General features: G+C 37.8%; 3 protein-coding genes across 3 annotated transcripts in view; 2 read left to right on the top strand and 1 right to left on the bottom strand.

The window, feature by feature from the left end:
- Nucleotides 1-27344, top strand: part of LOC101738439 (mitochondrial S-adenosylmethionine carrier protein) — a 213747-nt gene that overhangs the window by 116949 nt on the left and 69454 nt on the right. The gene's annotated exons all lie outside the window — the stretch shown is intronic.
- LOC101738973 (uridine 5'-monophosphate synthase) overlaps nt 1-27344 on the bottom strand; it is a 48094-nt gene that overhangs the window by 10867 nt on the left and 9883 nt on the right. The window lies entirely within an intron of this gene.
- Nucleotides 15976-27344, top strand: part of Tub3 (beta-tubulin) — a 36723-nt gene continuing 25354 nt past the window's right edge. The window contains 1 exon segment of the mRNA NM_001043423.1: nt 15976-16113. Coding sequence (NP_001036888.1) covers nt 16057-16113 — 57 coding nt within the window. The 5' untranslated portion in view covers nt 15976-16056.

Below are 27344 nucleotides of genomic sequence, written 5' to 3'. Positions count from 1 at the left end.
ATGATTTAGAACTTAAGAACTAAGAGTTAGAGTACATTATGTGTTTATGAGAATTGATATATGACTTAGGTACTAGTGTGAGGGGCATAACATAACACCAAATAAAAAATTGACCTTGATCAAAAGTCTGCTCATTTACTGCCTCTAAGGCGGAACAAAGTTCGCCGGGGTCGCTAGTCTATATCTATACTAATATTATAAAGAGGAAAGATTTGTTTGTTTGTTTGTTTCGAATAGGCTCCGAAACTACTGGACCGATTTGAAAAATTATTTTTCCATTAGAAGCCGACATTGTCCCTGATGAACATAGGCTACTTTTTTAAATTTTTTTAATTTTTTTTTTTGTTTCATGTGTGTTTTAATGTTTCCGAAGCGAAGCGAGGGCGGGTCGCTAGTATTAAATAAATAAATAAATATTTAATAACGATCACGCCACGTTAACAGGTCCCGTGCTAAGTTCGTAAAGAACTTGTGTTACAGGTACCAGATAACGGAAATAAATGTAAGATTTTTATTATACACATACATATAATATAATATACATTCATAACCCTGGAAAAGACATTTTATATTTATCATACAAATATCTTCGAGTCGGGATTCGAAACCGCAACCCCCTTGTTTAGTGACCATGTCACTTACCACTACACCAGACGGCCGTTATAAAATAAATAAATCTTTATTTTATATATCTAATACATAATATATGAAATAAATTTAAGTGAATAATATCTCAGTCGCCTGACGAAGAAAACTGTAGACTAATTAGTAAATAATTGAAATGACGGCCACAATTTAATGGCAAAAATAAAAGCGGTTTTAACTACAATCTAACTGCGCATCGTCATTGCAACTTCCCAGTTTTATTTTCCAACGCTGCTTCCCGTCTCCTAAATATGAAGTAGGGCTATCTTGATCCCGTACGGGTCTACACTGCGGCTTACAAATCTTCATAACAATCATACACTGATTCAAACTCAGAAGCGTCATAATACTAAAATGAAACTTCTCGTTATGACATCCCTAGTATTATTTCTGCCGTGAAGCAGTAATGCGTTTCGGTTTGAAGGGTGGGACAGCCGATGTAGCTATACTTGTGACCTTAGAACTTATATCTCAGGGTGGGTCGCGCATTTACGGTGTAGATGTCTATGGGCTCCAGTAACCACTTAACACCAGGTGGGCTGTGAGCTCGTCCACCCATCTAAGCAATAAAAAAAAAATAAAAAAAACTATGGTGATATGTATATCTACGCCATTAGATCATACATACATATGGAGGGGTGAAAGGCTATTCGGTTTTAATCGACATTTTTGCGACTTTGCTCCATTAACGGTGCTTTTACCACAAGCACCGGTCACCATCCTCGTCGAACCCGTCGCTTGCGACGAAGGGCTCGACGAGCGAATTAACCCATAGACACCACCAGACCCATAGACGCCCACTGAGTTTCTCGCCGGATCTTCTCAGTGGGTCGCGTTTCCGATCCGGTGATAGATTCTGCGAAGCACGGCTCTTGCTAGGGTTCGTGTTAGCAACGTCGTCAGGTTTGAGCCCCGTGAGCTCACCTACTAGTTAAGGTTACGCTGGAATAGCCTCTCAAGGCTACATACAAAAAAAAAACAACCCTCGATACGCCAATATAGTTTTTTCAAGCAAACCGTTGATTTAAGACATCCGAAATTGGTTTACGGCTACTTCGAGGCGAACCGTCGACAACAAAGTCGATTTTTAAACGCGTAAAATAAACAATTTCGCGAACTTTACGCTTCTAACTTCCTTATTGATGGGCATAAAACGTATATCTATCTATTTATAGGATGTAGTTTCATTCGGAAAGGGTTACCAATTTAATAAAACTAGTGGTCCCGCAGTTGTCGAAATTCTACAAATTAATTGAAATTATAAGTTTTAACATTATTATGGTATAGTAACCGGCAAACTTCTTAAGCAAATGACCTTGACTGCTCAGAACCGAATTTTAGATCACTTTGGGGGTGAGGGTGAGGCGCGACGGCAGGGGAAATCGTATCGGGCGTGTTATTGGTAGATCAGTCGAACCTTGCGCCCCGCACCGCGCCCTCATTCCGCTTGCTCCCAAAAGTACGCCTGCGTACAGTGAAAAGTCTATCGTTATTAATTAATAATTATACTATTGTTACAGATTTCGCCAAGACTACACTATAGACAAATACTCGTAATATTAAAGATAAACAATACTAATCTATTCTCAATTTGACTACAGACTTTAAGCAATGACAAAAGTTAAACAATAAACAAAGAGTATGTGTGTGTGTGTGTGTGTGTGTGTGTGTGTATGTGTCAAATACATGGTAGTGTGCGTAAAGTTTTCTTTATTGATTTAATGTATCTTTTATGCATAATTTAAAAAAAAAATTAGCATTGTGCACTTCTTTATATTCTCTATAAGTGTGGAAAATTTCATACTATTCCGCGCAATTTTCGTAAAAAGGGATACAAAGTTTTTGCTTCACGTATTAATATATAGATTATCGGGGTTATCTTTTTTTTGAATGCTTGTATCAAACTGAAGGAGATATCGTAAGTGTTTTATGATTGTTATTATTTTTTCCTACCTATGCTGGTAGCCTTAGAGGGCTATGCCAGCGTAACCTAGAGATTAGAGGGGGTTCTAGCCTAATGACATTGCTATTATTGCTAACACGGGCCCTAGCGGCAAACGTTCCAACCGCATACAAGTTTGAGTTAACTTTTACGCTATCGAGAACGTTAAAACACTGCACTAAGCACAGTTAAGCACACAGAGCAGAGAAACTATATTCATAATTGTTATGATTCGATGCGAGGCCAATTAAATAAATTGCATTGATCTCATGTTTTCGAAACAAACAAAAAAAATTAATCTTAAAAACGATTTTTATTTTAAACAGTAGCAACACCGCGTTTTAACATTTTTACGCATTGTTTACGTGATTTCGGTCGTTGACCCCAACGCGCGTTAGTTTGAGGCCAAAATAGCTATTTCCGTGTTTAATTAATAATAAAAAAAAAACTGGACAACGTTGTTGTTCTAATTATTTTGATTTGACCGTTTTATGTCTTTCACATTGATTTAGTTCAGATTTGTTTTTATTTCAGTTGTATTTTTGTAAGTCGCAAAGTTAATTTTTGACTTTAGACCTTACACAAAAGCAAGAAAGGGTATTTCCAGCTCTCTTAACACCTGGGCTGCTGCAAGTAAAATCATAAACCTTCATTTTACGGCGACGGGTCGAAATGCGTCCCAACGATATTTCCACCAGTGCGCGGCAGGTTTTTCTCGACACACCAGTATATATAGAGACAGACAGATAGAGATTTAAACCGGCCATCGTTCTCGTCGAATCCGTCGCTTGCGACGAAGGGCTCGACGAGTAAATTAACCCTCAGATACAGCCTACTGAGTTTCTCGCCGGATCTTCTCGGTGGTTCGCGTTTCCGATTGGGTGTTAGATGCTGCGAAAAACAGCTCTTGCTAGGGTTCGTGTTAGCAATGTCATCAGGTTTGAGCTCCGTGAGCTCGCCTACTAGTTAAGGCCACGCTGATATAGCCTCTCAAGGCTATCAGCTTAGGTAGGGGAAAAAAAAGAGATTTAAACGCTATAACTTTGCGAAAACATGCTGTATACAATTTATTTTATTTTATTGCATGTTTTTTTATTATTTTTTTATTGCTTAGATGGATGGACGAGCTACAGCCCACCTGGTGTTAAGTGGTTACTGGAGCCCATAGACATCTACAACGTAAATGCGCCACCCACCTTGAGATATAAGTTGTAAGGTCTCAGTATAGTTACAACGGCTACCCTACCCTTCGAACCGAAACGCATTACTGCTTCACGGCAGAAATAGGCAGGGCGGTGGTACCTACCCGCGCGGACTCACAACAGGTCCTACCACCACTCACAACAGGTCCTACCACCACTCACAATAGGTCCTACCACCACTCACAACAAGTCCTACCACCATGTATTTTAAGCTCGTCCACTCATCTAAGCAATAACAAAAAGTATGAAGTTGTCGGTGTCTATCTTTTCAAGTCGTCGTGGCCTAAATGATAAGACGTCCGGTGCATTCGTATCTAGCGATGCACCGGTGTTCGAATCCCGCTGGCGGGTACAAATTTTTCTAATGAAATACGTACTTAACAAATGTTCACGATTCATTCCCTATCAAACCAGCAAACCTCTACCCTCCATAGAACGACGAAATCTACCACTGCTGCTGTCACACTCTTCAAACGGGAATACGTAACTGCTTATCGTCAAGTTTTTTTTATGGCTTAGATGGATGGACGAGGTCACAGCCCACCTGGCGTTAAATGGTTACTGGAGCCCATAGACATCTATAACGTAAATGCCGCCACTCACCTTGAGATATGAGATATGGTCTCAGTATAGTTCCAACGGCTACCCCACCCTTCGAACCGAAACGCATTACTACTTCACGGCAGAAATAGGCAGGGTGGTGGTACCTACCCGTGCGGACTCACAAGAGGTCCTACCGCTAGTAAGTAAGGGCAGGAGAATTATGTAGTGTAATCTAGTTGAAGGTTATTTACCGACTGTTCTGGGAAAGCTTGTCGCCGCGCCGGCCCTGAGCCGTCAGAGTCGTTGACTCCAAACGAGGAATTCCACGGACAACCTCAGGAAACTATTAGACATTCTCGTTTGAATGTTTCTTGTTTATTTGCTTGTTTGATACATCAAGCGATTGCTGGACGTAGCCCTCTGAATTTCACCCTCTTTGAGGCAGTTTTTTGATAGTTTATATGCAAATTCGCAAACTCGGTGGTGCAGTAGTTAGCGCTTGTTGCGCCGAGGAAGCCGTTGTAAATGTCTTTGGGCTCCAGTAATCACTTAACACCAGGTGGGCTGTGAGCTCGTCAACCCATCTAAGCAATAAATAAAAATCGGTAAAAAAACTTTTAAATTAAACGGTTTTATGTGCACTGAAAACTACAAAATAAATAAATAGTTACTTACCTATCAACCTACGTAAGTGATCTCGGTCATTAATATCTCTGATGGTAGTGGTTGTCATAACATGAACCATGTCAGTGGCCGAAAGGCAGTTCATGAAAGAACACTAACACCAGGGTTTGCTTGGTAGGTAAACTAAGCAGCCCACACTATAACAAGTAGGTATTTTGACCTTCTAGTTCAGAAATATTTTAGTACTAGGCAGAATAGCTTTTAGGCATATTAGACTAAAATAAAAACGCGGGGCCCCTCTGAAATCATACCTATGGCAGAGCATATCTTATACTTTGGTAGATCATGAGCTCGGCGCTCGCTGGTGAAGCCGCCACGGCTGGTTATTGATGGTCAAAACCTCCAGTTACGATTATAGTAAGTCGATTCAGCGGACCCTGGACTCCGGAGCTATGAGGTTTCGGATGCGACCGGGATAAACCGCTAGGATGATGATGATGACGATTATAATAAGTCGATACAATCCACACTTAGTATAGTAGAAAGTAATACAGAAATAATAATGGGCCCCACGTTTTTATTTTAGTCTAATATGCCTAAAAGCTATTCTGCCTAGTACTAAAATATTTCTGAACTAGAAGGTCAAAATACCTACTTGTTATAGTGTGGGCTGCTTAGTTTACCTACCAAGCAAACCCTGGTGTTAGTGTTCTTTCATGAACTGCCTTTCGGCCACTGACATGGTTCATGTTATGACAACCACTACCATCAGAGATATTAATGACCGAGATCACTTACGTAGGTTGATAGGTAAGTAACTATTTATTTATTTTGTAGTTTTCAGTGCACATAAAACCGTTTAATTTAAAAGTTTTTTTACCGATTTTTATTTTCTTGTTTTTAGTATTTAGTGAAATTGTCTACCAAATATTCCTCATTCTATTTAATTCGTTCAGTGCATCATTATTACATGGTTTCTTACCTGATAATTTAGTACAATCTAATTCCTCAATACATAGCCCTTCCAGAGACTTGACTCGACTTAGAGCCACGTATGCTTGTCCTTCTTCAAACAATTTTGAGCCCAAATATACTACTGCATGGTCGACGGTGCTGCCCTGCATTTTATAGACGGTGAATGCCCATGACAAAACTAAGGGCAACGTCCTTCTTTCAGCCGTACCATAATTGAATTTTGCTGGAAACTGTATGGCTTTAGGGTAAATAACGTGCATGCCGTTACATTGCACGCCGGAAAATCCCGAAGTGAAAACGCTGTGGTCACCTTGATGCCATGAAGCCCGAATAATTCTAGCAACGTCATTAATACTAATGAATACATTTGGAATTTCAATTCTTTCAGGTTCACCGTTTTCAGGTATATCTGGCACACTAAGTCGTATTAATTCTTGTTCACTAATCTGGACATTTTCGTCAATGCGTACATCTCTATAAAGCGGGTTATTTCTAGTTAACCATCTTAAAGCGCTGTAGACTTTTTCGCGAGATATTGTGAATTCTCTTGTGATGTTCAAATTCTCCAAACGTTCTGTAACTACAACGATACCCACCTGGCTGGAAGATCTTGGAAGCATATTAGGTAATCTTTCACTGACCTCAAAGATATCTTGGGCAACAACACTGCTTGTCCGCGGAAACCGTACTGCCCGTATAGCCCAGTAAATTTTACGATTTTAGCAAACGGGATGATTCTACACAGCAAGCGCTGCTCTGCTTGCGTCAGCGTTTGAATCTCATCTGGTATTGAACCTGGATCCAGATTATTCGAATACGCCTTTGATGGTGTTATTGTTTTATTACTGGTCACATGTGTTTGGCAGCGCGAACATAAAAGTAATGTTGTTTTTGAAGACAGCTCTGCAGGTAGATATCCTAATGCAGCTGTGCTGTAACGTACAGTATGAATTTGGTTAGGATAACAATGCTTCGTGCAAATGTCACAAACGTGTATACACGATGTGTTAATAGCATTTTCAAACGCTTGTACATGATTTTCAGCTCTGCGTTGCTGTGCACGCTCACGTTGGTTATTTCACCTGTCGTGGCGTTGCTCAGGTGTTTCTGAAGCTTCTAACTCCTTTCGTCTCTCACGCCGTCCTGTTGGCCTGGCCTCGTGTTGCTCAGATGTTTCTGACGCTAATAGCTCTCTTTGTCTGTTACGTTTGTAATCTTAGCCTGGACTCATGACGCTCAAGTGTTTCTGACGCTATTAGCTCTCTTCGTCTGTCACGTTGTGATGCTAGCCTAGACTCATGACGCTCAGATGTTTCTCATGCTAACAACTCTCTTTGTCTGCCACGTTGTGATGCTAGCCTGGACTCATGACGCTCGGGTGTTTCTGACGCTATTAGCTCTCTTCGTCTGTCACGTTGTGATGCTAGCCTGCACTCATGACGCTCAGGTGTTTCTGACTCTACCAGCTGCCTTTGTCTCTCACGTTGTGCCATTAACCTGGTATCATGTTGCTCAGGTGTTTCTGTTGCTAACCGTTCTCTTCGTTTCTTGTTCTCTTAGATTAGTAGATGTTTAATGTCTGTTTCTGATGTTAAATATAAGGGAAGCCAAGGGAGCGGGCTCCGGGGGAGAAACAGACGGGCCTGATCTACACCCTCTCCGCTGGACTACTGTGCGAAGCTCAACCAATGCCGCCCCCCATGACGGACGTCATCTGATTGAACCTGGTCCAGTTCATATGCGATCCTCTCAACACTAAGATTGTAACAGTCTGCAGTGTCGGTTCCCGAAGCCCGATTATGGTCCTCAACTCCTTAAAAGAAGCCAGGCTCCATACTCCCCTCCAAGATATCGTGCACGAAGTGGCTCGCACACACTCAGCTTTCGGAAGTCCTAGTCTACCTGCGACCAACTCAACCAGCTCCCCGTGATTCCCGTATTTATTACGTTTCTCACGGTGGAGCTCATCAAGCGACCGCTGGCCCGAGACGACCTGCACGTCCACGATCATTCCGACACCATCCCTGGAGGCGATAATATCCGGCTTACGGAGACCCACCGATGCTCGTAGCCTAGGCTCCAGCTCAACCGTCCACTTGTTCTCTTCCATAGCTTTCGCCACGAAAGAGACAATCTTGTTATGTCGTAGAATCCGGCCGCCGTGTGTTCTGTGACACTGCTGTAGGATGTGAGCCGTCGTCTCCCTGACCCTGCAACCAGCACGGCAGGTCAACGCCGACTCACTCCCACCTCTACGCCCTCTCGATCCGCGAATGCGGGATGGGAGGGCGTTGATGTGCGTGTGCACGAACTGCACGAAGTCCCGTCCGGTTATCTGCGCGCATCGCTCCCTCATCCATTTAACTTGGGTGGTATAGCTACCGCTTACTAACGAGGTATCTAATTACCTAATTTTTTTTATCTGCCCCTCTAACGTCACACAATCTTGGACGCAATCTGTTCAATCTGTTCTCGACACGACTAATCATGCCCCCACCTAATACGCCATTTTGTAACAGCGTCCATCTTGAGTTTGAAATTTTGACATAATGACAGTATTCTGCTAGTGTAGTCCTATTATTTGATACCCATATTGTGGTGGTTGTGGAAAAATATGTACCTAGTCCGCCATATTGGAACGGCGTCCATCTTGAATTTTAAATTTTGACATAATCATCGTGTTTTACTAGTGTAGCCCTTTCATTTGATACCCATATTAAGGGGGTTAAAGTAAAATATGTAATCCGCCATTTTGTATCGGCGGCCATCTTAGATTTATAATGTTATTGATTTTACTATATTATATTGTCATCTAAATTACATGTGTGTACCAAATTTCAGATCAATCTGACAACGGGAAGGTGCTTAAATTTCAATTTCTAATTTTGACCCAAATAAATAAAAAACAAATTCCGTACGGGTCGAGCTAAATAAAACCGTTTAAAAAATAAAAAAGTCACCCGGGGTGGGCGCAACATGTTTTCTCCTTCCATACTCCTCTATCATGTACCATTTCTTCGCTCACTCTCCTCTTACCCATATCGTCTTTCACGCAATCGATACATTACTTCTTAGGTCTACCTCTTCCTCTATATCCTTCCACATTCATAGTTAACACTCTCTTACCAACCTCATTTTCATTTCGTCTCATCACATGTCCATACAATCCCAAACGCGCACTTCTCAACCTCTCTGTCACAGGTGCCACTTTCAGACTTCTTGTAACATATTGATTGGATCAATAAACTAGATTACACTACATTACAGATTAATGGCATATGGATTAAGTCCGCCACTGTACTCTTGTGCTAAGCCAGTGAAGAGTTAAGAGCTTAGTGTGTTTAATATTGCTCTCACGATAACATTGGAATGACCGCAATAGAATAATTAAATAAATTACTTGTATTACACGCAATGTAACACAAATAAAGTCAATTGTTAGGTGGGGTCAGCGAACTGGGTGGGACGCGAGAGAGCTATTTGTAAATTCATCTACCGCCACATTTTGAAGTCGTCGTGGCCTAAAGGATAAGACGTCGGGTGCATTCGTATCGAGCGATGCACCGGTGTTCGAATCCCGCAGACGGGTACCAATTTTTCTAATGAAATACGTACTTAACAAATGTTCACGGTTGACTTCCACGGTGAAGGAATAACATCGTGCAATAAAAATCAAACCCGCAAAGTTATAATTTGCGTAATTACTGGTGGTAGGACCTCTTGTGAGTCCGCACGGGTAGGTACCACCGCCCCGCCTATTTCTGCCGTGAAGCAGTAATGCGTTTCGGTTTGAAGGGTGGGGCAGCCGTTGTGACTATACTGAGACCTAGAACTATATCTCAAGGTGTGTGGCGCATTTTACGTTGTAGATGTCTATGGGCTCCAGTAACCACTTAACAGCAGGTGGGCTGTGAGCTCGTCCACACATCTAAGCAATAAAAAAAAAAAAAATCAGATTTAAATGTATTAACGTATTATGCAAATAAAATGTCACTCGCACGCTTTTTCTTCATTAAAAGGCACTTAACTTCTAAATCGGCCTGTTACCTTTAATGAAATTATTATTAAATCAAATTAGTAGAAGTATAATTGGTAAACTAATCAAAATTTTCCGCCGTAATAAACAAAAGTTTCACTTTCAAGTGAGCCAAAAAGAGATGGCAGGCGACAATTTAATGTATCCCAAATGCGTCCCTGTGTCGATGTTTGGCTCTCATCCAAACTCATGTAAGATCAGCTCCATCCCCTCGTTCTATACACTTGGAAATCACCATAATCTATGTCTTTACGAAAATAAACTTTAAAATCTTATCTTAGCTTCACATTTCAACATCAAAAGTAAAATAAAAGTAAAAATTTTCCGTTCTGATCGTCTTCTGTTTGGTATTATCACAGAAATAACCCCTTTGGTATCTTTGTACACTGACGGGATTTTTGTATTTAGAATTGAGATCTCCGTACGCCATGGTAACCATTCAGGTAGGCTACGCGGAGTTCTTCAACGGACGGAAAATAAAGATCAAATGGATACGTAGTTTGATAACGGTCGGAAAATTTTCAAGGCATCATACCGTTATTCTAACTAATATAACAAAAGAGAAAGAACCTTCTATTCTATTTCATTCAATAATTCCTACTGCGGGATATCAATCACCTTTTCCGACTTCATGAAAAACAAACATGGCGGTTGACGTTTTCGAACTTGTCAAATATGACATTGACACAGGTATTTGTAATTACAAAACTGAGTTGAACATTTTAATTATTCTTTCGTTTCATGGATGTGTGAACGAGCTCACTGTCCACCTGATGTAAAGCGATTACCGGAACCCAGACACTTTACAACGTGAATGCCACCAACACCACATTAGGACACGAGCCTCAGTTTTGTTGCATTAAGGTTGGCTCATCGTTGTAGCCGCCTTGCCTCGCACCAGAAATAGGCAAGATGTACCGTAAATTTTAATGTACATTAAAATAGATACTTTTATGTAACTAAGTCATGATTTGATTCAAAATGTATTAAGTATTATTTAAACCCAAAAAAATGCAACTATAAAGGCTAAATTACGCTTCCGCTATCCAATCGTCATTTCGGATCTTCCCGATCCACTAATGGTGGTTTTAGGTACTTCAAGCACTGATCATCGTTTTTACTGAACCCTTCGCTTGCGACGAAGGACTCGGCGAGTAAATTAATCCATAGACACAGCCCACTAAGTTTCTCGCCGGATCATCTCAGTAGGTCGCGTTTCCGATCCGGTCGTAGATTTTTTTTTATTGCTTAGATGGGTGGATTTTGCTTGGATTCTTAGATGCTTGGATGCTTGAATGCTTTGATTTTGCGAAGCACTGCTCTTGCTAGGGCTAGTATTAGCGACATCGTCAGGCTAGGGCCTCGTGAGTTCATCTACTCGTTCTGCGAATGTAGCATAACTCCTCGAGGTTACCAGAATAAATAGAAAAAAAAAAACAAAAAAAAGTATTTATTTGTAAATTAACGATGATTAACTTTATCTCGTTTTTCTTTTCGGTACCAACGCGAGGCAAAGGATGCAATGTAAAAACGTAACCCTTAAGTAATCAAACGCATGCTGATAAGGAATGAACTCCGCAGACAGACCTTGGCAGCGCTCCGTCGGTCCGCTGCGTCTCGGCGTCAATGTTTTTTGCTCATTTAGCAATCTCCCGCGCTGAGTCACCGCACGACTTCACATAACTAAATAAATAATGTATTTAGCGAGTCCCTCCTGCGAACATGGTTGGCCTGGCCGAGTTACACGCGTATTTTGTAGGAAACCTGGAAAGATTGGAAGCTCGCGTTATTATTACTCATGCGGCTCAGACTTTGGTAACATCTGCGCGACTCACTGAGAAGATTCGGCGAGAAACTCAGTGGGCAACTTTTGTAGAGTAATAATTACTTGTTTCATTTTTCTATAATAAATAAATAGCACGAGATTTGAAATAATGTGAAATTTTAAATATATCTCGTAACAAGTAGGAAGTTCTCAATTCGACTGTATTTTTATGTGTGTTTTTACTTTAGAATTTTTTTCTGGGTGAATATATTTTATTGATTACTTTTTTATTTGAAAGCTGGTATTTCCCATTTAAAAAATATAAAAAATCTGACCAGTAGTTTTCAAGTCATCCTTAATAATGCATATTTAATTGATTTTGAATGAATTAATGATTTTCTCATTTTATTCTATTCAAGTCGTGTTTATTTTGTTTTGTTAAAATTTCGATTTTATTCTATTGAAGTCCTTAATTTTGTTTAGTAAAAAAATTGTGTTATTATTATAGTCCTGTTGTTTCTCGGTGTTGAGTAATTAGAGGAACCTTTTTTTTTTTATTGCTTAGATGGGTGGACGAGCTCACAGCCCACCTGGTGTTAAGTGGTTACTGGAGCCCATAGACATCTACAACGTAAATGCGCCACCCACCTTGAGATATAAGTTCTAAGGTCTTAGTATAGTTACACCTAGTAGAACCTATAAAAAAAAGAAAAAAATATGTATAGTATGTACCTAAATATGAATTAAGGTTGTTTTATAAAGGCTTCTTTATTTATCTTTATACACGGCCGCCCATCTTGAGACTCTCTCTGCCATCTTCGAATTAGAACGCCGCGCGGGCCTGCTTCGTAGCAGAAGTAGTCATCAAAATCCTAATGTTTTTAATTGACAAATGTAAAAAATAATGTCGCGAAACAGGTAAGCTCTGTTCCGAGTGTATAATCTGTATGTCGCAGGCAGATGTTTTAATTTGCAGCTGTCAAATATTGTACGTATTGACTTTTTAGCGGGAACACGAATTGCGAGCTTGTGTAGATTATTTGATTTCGTTAATTCAGTGTTTCTTCGGGTTTAAATGTGTAATAACGGTGGATTGTTAACTGTTTAGTATCTGTAAAAGTGTACAAATATGGAAAAATGAAACAAAGCCCCTGCACACGTACCTTCACGGAACCTTCCAAAAAGTACACTGGAAAAATCTCAGTAAATGACCACTATTTAACTAAGAATATATTTCACTCATAACCATCTTGTTTCATTTAATTTCAGCCCCATTGATTAATGGCTCGAATTAATCAACTTCATTTCAGTTCATACTATATAATTTTTCATAAAACACAATATACAAAAGATTAGGCTGTATTGTGCGATACTTTCGCCTTTCCAATTGTGAAAAAGAAATTGCTACTACTGTACTATATAAATAATGTCAATTCTTATTGATGAACTTGTATTATTTTAAATTCTGCCCGCGAGTTTGCCAGTGAACGCCTTAGGCGGTTGGATAGATTTTTATGATATTTTACTGTCTTAGATAGATTAGGTTAGTTAAATGCGAGACTTTCGGCGCGCATCGCGGTACCGTAAGTTTCGTGTAGTCGGTGTGGTGGAGCTCGATGGGGCTTAGTCGGTAGTCGTTCTGCGGGGCAAGTGCTTCGCGCGCTTTTTCAAGGCGTAGTCTCCTGTGAGAAATTGGGGGAGGTGAAGGACATCGGCCCTTCTCTTCTCCCCTTCTTCCTCTCAGGAGGCGCCGGAGTCCGACATAACCCGGTCCGTTACCCCCTCGACCGGGTATCCGTAAATGGATTCCCCAGCGTTAAAAAAAAAAACAGGTTAGTTAAATCGATATATTATTTAATTTACAATAGGATAAGCTGCATCGTTGCGATCTAACTGGGTTTATTAATTTATGAACTATGATTAAGATTGGGTTCGAAGCTCAGCATTTTTATATTGCATTGACAGACTGTTTCATAGCTCAACTAATTCAATCATCATTTATGCAACAAGAGTTAGGTTTTAGAAGGACTACCACGCGACTAGTTCTCCTACCGATCAGGTTTGAAGGCAATTCCTAATTGGACTGCTCACAGTATAATAATAAAACTTACAACATCATCCTGCGGTAGAAAAATACATAAACCGTACGTGCCTATAAGCGGACAAATCAGAGATATCTTGACAAGTTAAATGGGCTGTCAAGAGGCGACATTGAACACGCAATGAATCATTTACAGTACAAAGGAGCTTCTGTCCACCCCTCGGAGTAATTCTGGACGCGGAAGTTGTGGATTACGAGGATTGAAATCGAACTTTGTTCAAAAATGTACTATTAAAACTAATTAGTATCTGATAATCCTAATATCGGTGCTTTAATGCAAGATTTTATGCAAGTGAGAGTCTCGACAAAGAGGAGGTCCGGAATATCTCCTTCGGAGTGGAAATACTCTTGTTACCAATCTGAAATATGAGACGGTAGTAGATGAAGAAAAATATTTTTTACTGGTGGTAGGACCTCTTGTGAGTCCGCACGGGTAGGTTACCCCACCTATTTCTACCGTGAAGCAGTAATGCGTTTTAGTTTGAAGGGTGGGGCAGCCGTTGTAACTATACTGAGGGCTTAGAACTCATATCTCAAGGTGGGTGGCGCATTTACGTTGTAGACATCTATGGGCTCCAGTAACCACTTAACAGCAGGTGGGCTCGTCCACCCATCTAAGCAATAATTTTTTTTTATGGTGAATAGGTTAGTTTATTCTTGTTAGCGTAGTGGACAGACGTGCTCATGATCCTTCTTGCGTTAAATGGAGAAGCACGTAGTCATCACGAAGCAAATGCTGTCACCCATCTTGAGACTTGAGGTCGCTGCCTCATCTCTAATAAACCACCCTCGTGAACCACTCCGTCCGTGGTGCGAACTTATCGCGTTCAGTCCTTCGATCAATAATATCGAAGGTTCAGTCAGACAAACTAGGCGAAGGACATTGTTTTAAAATATATAGTGATGATATTATTGCGGAAAAAAAAGAATTTGACTTCTTTAAAGCTGGAAAAGTAAGGGTTTTAATACCGGTCCGGGTTGAACAAACCCAGAGAGCCCTATTAAAGTTAATTGTCTAGGCCCAAACTTTCTAACGGCCCGTCTAATGATAAGTTAGCACGTAACGTATGTGTTAGCGCGTGCATCGACCTATGTACTAGGCAATTATGTGTATATAATTAATTTATGGTTTCATTGGCGCTTCCAGTCGCTCGTCGCTCGTCGTGAATCACTCTGTGTTGTCAGGGTAAGAAAAACAAATCCTATTTCTAACAGTTAGTAGGAAAAAATTATGATCACTCATTATAATGTGTTACAGTCATTCTGGAAGATTTTTTTTATTGCTCTTGTAAGCAGACAAGCTTACGGCCCACTTGATGGTGTGTGCAGAGTCAAGCCGCTGCGAAACGATTCCGATTCTTCGTCGTTATATTTTGGAATAATTAGTTGTACGGTTTATATGATGTCAAATGGACACCGGAGTCGATAGATGTCGAAACTTGAAAGCCACACTTATCAAGTGATATTAAAACAGCATAAAGTCAAATCTGATATCATGACGAATGACGGTAATCAATCACTTAGTTTATCTGAAAATTTATGTATTTCTGTCCCGAAGCGACCACATTTCACGGTTTCATAATATATTAAAGCAAGCATTGTGGCTTTAATTCCATACGTTTTTCTATATCCAAGTCTCGTCACAACGATCGGCATCCAGCTGATTCCCGTGATCTTCAACAGTCCTTTGATACACCTTGTGAAAAGCTTCAATACGAAATGATTTATAAGAAAAAAAATGTATATCTGGTCGACCCAAAATCGATATGAAAAATTAATGTTTATTATAAAAATGCTCAAATAGAGGCATTATATTGAAAGAACCAATTTGTTGAATAAACTTCATAAACCTTTTATTATTTCATTTTAGGATTCAACGTGAATATTAATCGTTAACAAAAGCTAGATTTATTGATCGCCTTCTCGATATTAATGATATAGCCTTGAAGATAAATATTATCAAATAACAACACAGAGACACTGTGTAGGTGTTCGTCCAATTCAACACCATCACTATCAGCGAACCTATATTTTCCCCCAAAACCCGACAATATTTTTGAAATCTGGGCACACTTGCACCCCGAGCCCCTACAGACTTCAGCCGCTGCCTCCTGCTTCATTTCACTCGAGCAGCCCACGCGAGTCGCCCGGCTGCGACGCACTACTGACAGGCTAATCAAACTTTTTCACTTATTAAAATAAGATTTATTTTTCGTTGTAACAATGAGGGAAATAGTGCACCTGCAGGCCGGACAGTGCGGTAACCAGATCGGCGCCAAAGTGAGTAGCCTTTTTTTTCGAATTTGCAACGTTTTTTTTTTGACAGTTGCCGCCTTCATTGTGTCTTATCGCAATTTTTATTACGAATTTATTTACGTGTTTTGATTTTTAAAACTACCCATCCATATCTGAAACACTGTTTCGTGTGAACATAAAGGTTTTTGCTAGATTTATTTTCTAAAACAAAACTGAAAAAAATATATTTGAACTGACAATAAAAAAGTGCAGAGAGAAAGACGAATTTCATTTATCCGAATATAAATTAACAGATTTCGAAATTCGATGCACGTATTTTGTTTGTTGTACAACAAACATCGGGCATTCATTTTAGAAGTTTAAACAAAGGCAGTACATACGTGTTTGTATTTAAAAAACCTGACTATGCTCGATTTGAACAGTTATTCATTTAATTGTGTTTCATTTTCAATTACTTTTTCGTATCTGAAGAATCTGTGAAATAACATCACAGTAAAAATATATAGAATAGAAGCGAATAAGGAAGGATGTAATTAATATAAAAACAAGGATAATAAATTGAATTGCATTAAGAATTCAATTTGAATTTTTTTAATAATTTAATGTCAATATTAATGTTGGCAACGTTTGCTTTAGAGTTTAATTAATATAATTTAAATTGAAAATAACCGTAATATAGTACTTAGAAGTATACTAGACACGTCTCGCGGTTCGTTTTACTTTCCATATAAACTGTATGGTTGTTTTGAACCTACCAGAAGTACTCTGAGGTCTTCGCTTTGCAGAGTATGCACTCAAGTCCCAAAATTTCAAGTTGGGGGCGTCATTCAGCCTGTCTGCGGGCTCCGGTCACACTAAACACCGCTCGGGCCGTCGGCTTATCCATCAATTAATAAAGAAATGTGTTTACATTTATTTCGTATTCGAGTGATCTATTTTATTGATTAAAAAAAATCGTTTCAAGGAATCGATATATCCGATAGTTTTAACGTCATAATCGATTAATTATTAACACGTGAACTCCAGATTAGAAACCAAACTTAGGCTAGTGGGCCACGGCAAACACCCTACGACCGACAATAAGTCGATTCCTCTTCTCTGAAAATAATGAGTAGGTAATCACTGTTTCCGCAAATCGACAATTATTTTTGAGATAAGCTTGACAAAATTTGCGAAAAAACACGTCAACGATTCTTTGTATGATTTTAATTATTTTTTATTGTTTTTTTTTTATCGGTGCGGCCTTAAAGGAAAGTACGGGGCTAATACGATTATTGTTTTTTTCGAACAGAAAAAGCTGCCGAAAGAATATTATCGATGATTTGGACAACTATAACGCCATCATGCAATTTCTTGTTTTACTTAGCGAATTTTCTACAGACATTTCTGTCAGTTTTAGAACGGTACAGTAGCAGTGACATTCACTGGGTCGCGATTCCGGTCCGGTCGTAGATGCAGCGAACCACTGCGTTTGCTGGAGCAGATGTTAGCAGTCTCGCAGGAATAGCCCCTCGAAGTTACCAGCAATTGCTGTTTCGTACCGTGATACTACCTTGACTAATCTATATATTAATACGTGAAGCAAAAACTTTGTATCCCTTTTTACGAAAATTGCGCAGACGGAGGAGTATGAAATTTTCCACACTTATAGAGAATATGAATAAGAAGTGCATGCACAATGCTAATATTTTTTTTAAATTATGCATAAAAGATACATTAAATCAATAAAGAAAACATTACACACACTCCATACCATGTATTTGACGCACACACGCATGCATACTATTTATTGTCAAACTTTTGTTCTTGACGTCTGTTGTCAAATTGAGAATAGATTAAATATTGGTTGTCTTTGTTAATATTTTTATAGTGTAGTCTTGGCGAAATTTGTGATTATAGAAGTATAAAATACAATCATAATAGTGTACAAACTTACAATTCCAATTAATTATAGTCGAATTTCGACTACTGCGGGACCTCTAGTACTTATAAAAAAAGAATGATATTAACAGGAAAAAAACTAAAATAAAAACTGATTTTTTATAATCTCAGTTAACTTTATCATCTGGTGTTCATGACGGTCCTTGCATCGCAACTAATCTCCTCCTTTCCTATCTCAAAGTTGTATTAACTTATTTTGACCATTTTGAATACCGAGAGAACGGTTAATAATTTTATTAAAAGAACTATCTTCAAGATTCTACTTAGTTCTAGTAAAATATTACTAACCTTTTTTGTCATTCACAAATCGTCGCGTTCATTATCTATATTTGCGCTATAGATAAAAATATGCTCCTTTTTTAAGTCGTAACGGATATAGACTCTCCTTTCATTTCATAGATTAAAAAGAAACGAAATATTTCATTATCATTCAGCCGGCAATGGTTTCATTCTAATACCAGAGTGTAACGGTTGCGATGATACGCCTTTTACACATTTTTATTGGAGCAAAGCAAATGATTTGCTTTCTAAAGTTGGCCGCCATGTTTTCGAACGAACCTGAGTGCTTTCATTTTGACAGCTGTCATCTTTTTGGTTTATTTTACTTAGCGTTTTTTCTTATTATTATAGACGAACAATATATTTTAAAAGAAAAGACAGACTGTCACATCCAAACATTAGTATAAGTTTTTTTTTAAAAACGTAAATAAGGAAAATGGCAAACAGATAAAGAGGTCAATGTGGTCAACTTTGGCGTGTGAAAAAATAATTTAATACTAATTATTATTGAACTTTCGGGATCAAATGGCAAATTTTATCAGTTCATTTCAAATTAGTAATCTTGCGATGTTGCCCTACTGCTTTAAACTCGAAAAAGCTAAAGTTATTTCGTTCTTGAAGATAGCATTGATTACTTCAAAAGTGAAATTGTTCATAAAATGGACCTGTGGTTCCATATCCCTTTGATCGCAAACTATCTATAGATCGACTCTCTATTAATGCCCATAAAATACCGACCATTGCGCAATTTGATTATAGGTATTAGGCATCGACCTGTACCGAAATTTTTAATAAGTTAAAAACATTTATAATACATAACCATTTAAAATTACTTTTCTGTGAATTTAGCATTGATAATTTATATTTTCTATTTAGTTTAAAGATTTTTTTATAAATACGTTATATGTACAATGATAAAATCATTACGGAAAAAAGCGCAATTGTAGCTTATTTCAAAGTGAAGTACTTTGTCGCAGACCCTTCAGAGACTGTACTAAACTGGATATTGGAGATACTGTTAACTTATAAACAAAATAATTATGGTTCAGTACAATAATGAAAACTGTATCGGACGGTTAGCGTGGTGGACGGTTAACAAGTCATTGTGATGCGTAGAGAGAATATGCATGTGACTAGGAGGTGTATGAAAAAGGTAGTGCAAGGTAGAGGGGGAAAGAGGTCGACTAAAGAAGACATGGATGGAGTGTGTGAACGACGATATGAGAGAGAGAGGAGTGAGTGTTGAGATGACGGCTGATAGAAGAGAATGGAAGAGAAACTAGCCATGCCGACCCCACCTAGTGGGATAAGGTGGAGACAAAGAAGAAGAAGAATGAAAACTGTATCTTAAATCAATAAATCTTTAGTTTTGAGTAAGCGCGTCGCTTCGTGACACCGCTACGCCATGAGCGACGCTCTTAGCTCCATTATAATTTCAGTATCCGTTTTGCCACGAATCACGTACCTACTTTAAACTTGGTAGAATTTAAATATTTTAATTAGTCTGGCAACTCTCGGACGTAAGATGTCGTTGTCAGAAACTTTATTAAAAAACGTATCGCACCTTTGCACGAAAATAATAATAAATCACGTCTCGATAGAGATTTAAAATTAAATTGAATTTGGAACGACGTGACGTTCGATTAACGGTCGGCAATTCAAAATAACTGTTGTTTAATATTTTAAATCATAACATTGACAATGACAATGCTCTTTGTTTCTACTTCTCAATTACAAGTCCGCATTGTGTAAAGTTGAAATGAATATTTCACTTGTCCCGTAAATTAAAAATAAGTAGAGGTCCCGCAGTAGTCGAAATTCGACTATAATTAATTGGAATTGTAAGTTTGTACACTATTATGATTGTATTTTATACTTCTATAATCGCAAATTTCGCCAAGACTACACTATAAAAAATATTAACAAAGACAAACAATATTTGATCTATTCTCAATTTGACAACAGACGTCAAGAACAAAAGTTTGACAATAAATAGTATGCATGCGTGTGTGCGTCAAATACATGGTATGTAGTGTATGTAACGTTTTCTTTATTGATTTAATGTATTTTTTATGCATTATTTAAAAAATATATTAGCATTGTGCACTTCTTCTCTATATTCTATATAAGTGTGGAAAATTTCATACTCCTCCGTCCGCGCAATTTTCGTAAAAAGGGATACAAAGTTTTTGCTTCACGTATTAATATATAGATAACTAAATAACGGACTAATGCCAATACATTGCAAAAAATCTGACGAAACATTCTGTGAATTGACAGAACAGTAATATTACACTGAAGTACCTATGTACGTTATCAAAATTGTTATCTTTGTAAACACACTCACGATATGTTTGACTAATTTCTATAAGCTTATTTTCGTAGATCTCTTATTTTAATCTTTCACTTTTCACTACCTATTATTAAAGACAGTAGTGTGAGTTTTGATCGAGAGGGGTTGCATTCAAATTGTTTGATTCTATCGTCGCTGTAGACGAAATAAAATAAGATAGTGTACTTACTTCCCTTTAAGTACACTTTGTTCGAAAAACAATATGTCGGCTTATAGATTACCTGTGGAAATGCGGCATAATGGATGTGGGAGTTTCCACTTTTAATTAAAAAGCTCACGGAGCTGTTAACCCTTGCATTTAACAATTATGCAAATCAAATCAAAAAATTTTTATTCAACATAAATGAAAGTTCATACTTGTTGAACGTCAAAAGAACTACCGCCAATTCACAAGAACTAGCCTCGGTCCTGAGAAGAATTGGCAAGAAACTCATCGGTCATGTCTTTTTTTAAAATATTCATTGCGATTGGTTTTAAAAATTTTATACATACACTGCGAGAGTTCTTCTTCTTCTTCTTCTTTACTTTTGGCTCCGGCACGGTTTGTGCATTAGCCAGCGTCAAGTAATAAGATTTTTATAATTCGCCATTTTAACTATTCAGTTTATGAATAATAAAAAACGAAGGAAACCCAAATTAATAAACTGAGATGAAATTAAATTAAATGAGATGACATGATATGGGATGAAATATAATCTCAGTAAAATGGTGATTATTTACTGAGACTTTTTCAGTGGACTTTTTGGAGGATCCCGAGAAGTTACGTCCAGCGACTTTGTTTCATTTTCCCATATTTGTGCACTTTCGCAGATACTAAACAGTTAATAAACCACCGTTATTTCACAATTAAACCTGAAGAAACACTAAAACGAATCACACAACTTCACTACTGGCGTTCCCGCCAAAAAGTCTAGCGAGAGTTTAGTTCAGTATTTAGTATTTTAACTGACAAAAAAACCGGATGCGACTTCCCTTTTCTCATTTCAAAGGAAACGGATGATGTGTAATAATAGACACTAATTAATGTTCGATATTATTAGTTCGCGCTGACTGATGCATACAGGATGGTGTTGCCGACATTTCTGTTCTTTTTGTTAACCGAAACATGCTCAATCTCGAACCACGACTCAAAGCAAATGAATATCGAGGGGTCAAATGGTTTAAACGATATTAAGCGACATTTATCTTTGTAATTAAAGGTGCGTTTTATTTGGTACTAGCTGACCCGGCAGACTTCGTAGTGCCTCAATCGATAAATGAAAGACCTAAACTTTTGTATAAAAATAAACTTAAAACAAACAAAAGGAATAAACAAAATTGTTATATTTATTTAATTCCGAGCATTTTCATATATATTTACCTTTTAAACCTTCTCTGGACTTCCACAAATAATTCAAGACCAAAATTAGCCAAATCGGTCCAGCCGTTCTCGAGTTTTAGCGAGACTAACGAACAGCAATTCATTTTTATATATATAGATTTTTGTTTGTTTGAATTTCCTCTTCCTAGCCTTCTTGACCTGGGGGTTGTGCCCTCTGTTGATAATGCCCCATTAGCAAGCTCGACGAACAACAATTCATTTTTATATATATAGATATAGGTTAGCAACCAGCGCTCGATATTTTTAATTGAACTTCAATTAAGTTTACTCCATTCAAATAGCTGAAGAAGCATTTTTGTTACATTTTTTCAAATTTTAAAATTTAAATGACTCCTGTAAAGTTGAAAATATGTCGCTTAAACCAAACAGCCTTTCATCCCTCGATATGTAAATTAGCGCTGAGCCATAAGCGCTACATAGATTAAAATAATTATTTAAACAGTTCGGTGTTTTATTAATCAAACCCGTATGTACAACAATAACTCGTGATTCACGTCATCGTGGAAGTCTTTGCCCGTGTTACGAATATAAAATAAAAACCTCGGTTCACAGCATAATGGCGGGACGCGCCATATTGGCGGCCATTGTCCCATAGTTTCACAGCTGACTAATATCCGGTCTTAATTATGTGGCTTATATGGTTGATACAATGAACATGGACATTTGATGTCCGTTTAAGGACTTTATTTAGGGATAATATTGCTTTAAATCGTGACTTTACTCCGACAACGAATGCTCAAATATGTCTTAAGATTATCAGTGCGTTCTTTGAGATAATTTTGGTTCCCTGAAATAAATTCAACACTGAATTCCACTCCTTGACGTATTATCTTCGACATTCAATGACCCCAAGATATGATTTTTTTATGTTTATTCCGGGAAATGTCCAAGTAAACTCGCCATAGTTGTCAATATCATTTAAGATCTTGATATCGATTGAGGATCAGTTTCCTTACCAGAGTACTTAGGGTCCCAAGAAGCTTGGTTGAAGTTTTTAAAGCAGACTGGTGCTTTAAATAGACGAGCTAATTTTACGTGCAACTGTTATATCTCTGCTCTGCCTATGTTTACACACATCAAACAAAAGAAATGCCTACATACCTTTATAATCGTGTTATCTTTCAGGGTATGGGTCACAAGTGACAGTCATGTTTTTTCAGAACGTGCGTTATGTTATCAAAATAGTTTTATTAGTAACGTTCTTTTAATATTAATTAGGAATGCGACGCAAGGAGGAGGAGGAAATTCTTAGCTGAGAATTCATCTAAATTATCCAAGCCAAATCGGTCTAGCCGTTCTCTAGTTTTAGCGAGACTAACGAACAGCAATTCATTTTTATATATATTTATTACATATATATATGTCTATATATTAATACGTGAAGCAAAAACTTTGTATCCCTTTTTACGAAAATTGCGCGGACGGAGGAGTATGAAATTTTCCACACTTATAGAGAATATAGAGAAGAAGTGCACAATGCTAATATTTTTTTTAAATAATGCATAAAAGATACATTAAATCAATAAAGAAAACATTACACACACTACAGACCATGTATTTGACGCACACACGCATGCATACTATTTATTGTCAAACTTTTGTTCTTGACGTCTGTTGTCAAATTGAGAATAGAATATGGTTTGTCTTTGTTAATATTTTATATAGTGTAGTCTTGGCGAAATTTGTAATTATAGAAGTATAAAATACAATCATAATAGTGTACAAACTTACAATTCCAATTAATTATAGTCGAATTTCGACTACTGCGGGACCTCTAGTATAGATTAAATGGTGATTTTTGTCTGTACAGTTAGAGTCTAGTTAAGGCTGAAATTCAAGGTTTTGCGTACCTACGTCAGTAATTTCTCACTATCAACGATTATAATTAGATGAATTCTCAGCTAAGAATTTCCTCCTCCTCCTTGCGTCGTATTCCTAATTAATATTAAAAGAATAACTAATAAAACTATTTTGATAACATAACGCACGTTCTGAAAAAACATGACTTACTTCTGACTCATACCTTAAGGCTTCGTCAAACAGAACGCGTAATTAACGCGCGTCAGAGCGCTATGACGCCGAGATGTGTTGTACTACTACGGTATCATACCGTCACACAGAGCGCCAGCGCTATAAGCGCTATAGTAGCGCTAGTACAACACATCTCGGCGTTATAGCGTGGCGTTAGTTTAGCGCTCTGACGCGCGCTAAGTACGCGTTCTGTTTGACGAAGCCTTTAAACTCTGAAAGATAATACGATTGTAAATAAATGTATGTAGGCATTTCTTTTGTTTGATGTGTGTAAACATAGGCAGAGCAGAGATATAATAGTTGCAAGTATAATTTGCTCGTATATTTAAAATACAAGACTGCTTTAAAAGGTTAGTTTACTGGTGGTAGGACCTCTTGTGAGTCCGCACGGGTAGGTACAACCGCCCCGCCTATTTCCGCCGTGAAGCAGTAATGCGTTTCGGTTTGAAGGGCGGGGCAGCCGTTGTAACTATACTGAGATATTGCAACTTATATCTCAAGGTGTGTGGCGCATTTACGTTGTAGATGTATATGGGTTCCAGTAACCACTTAACACCAGGTAGGCTGTGAACTCGTCCACACATCTAGGCAATTAAAAAAAAAAAGATGTCTATGGGCTCCGGTAACTACTTAACACCAGGTGGGCCGTAAGCTCATCCATCCATCTAAGCAATAAATAAATTTAAAATGTGAATAAATGCAACTAAAGTTTGCAAAAACAATGACGACCCGGTGCCATCTTTACTCTTACTAAGAATCTGTCAACTTTAATAATGCGAACAGACTTTTTAGTTTTATATATTCTGCTGAAATGTAATATGAAAATAATAAAATAATATATAATATGTATAATAATAATAATAATTTATTTATTTCTCTCTTAAACGTATAGTACAAATACAAATGGAAATTATAATTTATTTTGTAATCCTTTGAAAGAGCTGAAGTCTGTGCTAGGTTCGAAGACCTGTATTACTGATCTCCAGGCTCCCTCCTTCTTAGGATAGATTAGGTTAGGTTAAGTCGTGAACAGATGCTACGGACTAGTGTTGAGAGATCATTAGGTGTTATCATTTAAGGTCATTATGCGGGTGTGAATGTGTATGTGTGTGTGTGTGTGTGTGTGTGTGTGTGTGTGTGTGTGTGCGTGTGTATATGTGGGCGCGTGCGCGCATGCATGTTGTAGTGTGTATGTGTGAGTATCTGCATCTATGCGTGTTTATTAATACTATTACATAAGTATAAATTATTAATTGATTAATTAAAATTTAATTAATTTATAGAAATTAATTTATAATTTAATTAATAAATTTAATTGCTTAATTAAAATTTAATATTAAATTCATGATTCGTTCAAGTGGCTGGAGTTAGGGTCCTCAATGGACATTAAACATTTCATTAAAACTTAGAAATTGACCTTTCGAACCTAATCTTCTTGCATAAAAATTCTTCGTTTTATTTATAACATTTTAATTGAGTCGTCTAATTCGTCTATTACCAAAGGTGGCAATCTCCAAATGCACGGACAAAAAAATGTTATTGATATGTCAATACAGATTGAAGAATACGGTTCAAAACCTGCATTAAATAAAGGTTAATACTTAACCTGTTATTTATCTGAGATGTCGTTCAGAAGAGTTTTGTGACTGCCAATGGAATACAAAGTCAATAATTCGTTTTTCTGATTTACCAATAATTGTCCAAAAGTCACATTGCCGGCTTTGATAATAGTCGACTCATTATTATAAAGTAGAAAAAAAAAACGACTTCCTTCTTAAATAGATCGACGTCTCGGAAACTGAATATCACATTGTTTTAGTACCTATTCGAAATTAAATTCAATTGACCTTCACGCTTGTCGATTTATGTCGCCACAAAAGTATGTAATCTTATAATTCTTGAAATAACCGGGTTTCTTAGCCAGATTAACGTTTCGCTTATAAGTTATAACATATTATTATATCTAAGAGAACTAACCAAATACGAATATTTTCACTATTTTTCGTAATTTTTCATTTATCAATTTGTTAGCTTTGATCGTGTTAGCAATGCTGACGGATTCATTTGTTAGCGTAAACTTATAATGATTCGATAATGACTTTTAAAATTTCAATCATCCTGACAGGTTTTTCGTTAGTTTTTATTGCCCTTGTAGGCAAACGAGCACATTGTCCACCTGATGGTGAGTGGTTACCGTCGCCCATGGACATCAGCAATGCCAGGGGCAGAGCCAAGCCGCTGCCTCACGCTTTTATGCGTATGAATTAAAAAAAGACATGGAATTTCCTCTTTTTCGAGATCACAAGATTACGAGTGGTCCCTTAGATCTTTTTAAACCTAATCCAACATTTCATAAATACAATCAGTTCAAACACGTATTATCTACTTATCCTGTACTAGACAAAACATTCTGCTTTGTTCCAAATGCGGTTGCCGTCACTAACATTGGCTGACTACATTGCGTCTTGATAACACATTGGTAATAATATCATTTCCAAATATTCTTACAATGCAGCTTATTGTTAGCAAGACTTATGTCCTAATATTAATTAAAAATTAGTCTTCTGTAAGTTTTTAAATCTTGTAACAAATTTTGATGTAGCTTCTGATACATTTTATTAGTACTACAGACATGTCATGATGCTATGATAAGGTTTTTTCTTTTGTAGACATGTATTTTGTCTGTAATGGTAGATATATGGTCACGACGCAGTGTGATTGGGTTTCATTGGATATTATTATAATCAGCACTGAACGACAAACAAAGGAACACTAAGTCATAATATTAATATGTATACATACATACTCAATAAGCATCTACTGTTTGACAAATTGAAGCTTTTTTTTTTTTTTTTCCGGCCGAGGGCCGAACCTCCTACTAGGTCCCCGCGCCTAGGGGGCGCGCGGGGTATGTGAGACTTAACGATCTGCAGGTGTTGAGAGCAGATCGCGGGCCCAAGGATTTTAGGGCCCACCCACTAAACGACTCCCCTGCACTCTTACACCCGACGTCCGATCTCCGTCCGGGGTCAGAACCTGGACTGAGTAGGGGGGTTCCCGCGGTCAACACTACAACCAGACACGCGGCGCCACCCCGAGGACGCCCGACCGACGGGTCGTCAACTCAACAAAAGATAGTCTGCTAAATATTGAAATTATTAATCATATCCAATCCAATTCCATCCAAGCGACATTTTTTCAACTTTACAGGAGAGCCATTTAAAGTTTAAAATTTCTAAAAAATATGATAAAAAAAAAACATCTTCAGCT

This window comes from Bombyx mori, chromosome 20 (assembly GCF_030269925.1).
Source record: "Bombyx mori chromosome 20, ASM3026992v2".
NCBI lineage: Eukaryota > Metazoa > Arthropoda > Insecta > Lepidoptera > Bombycidae > Bombyx > Bombyx mori.
Note: the sequence above shows the minus strand (reverse complement) of the source record. Positions and strands in the feature narration are given on the sequence as shown.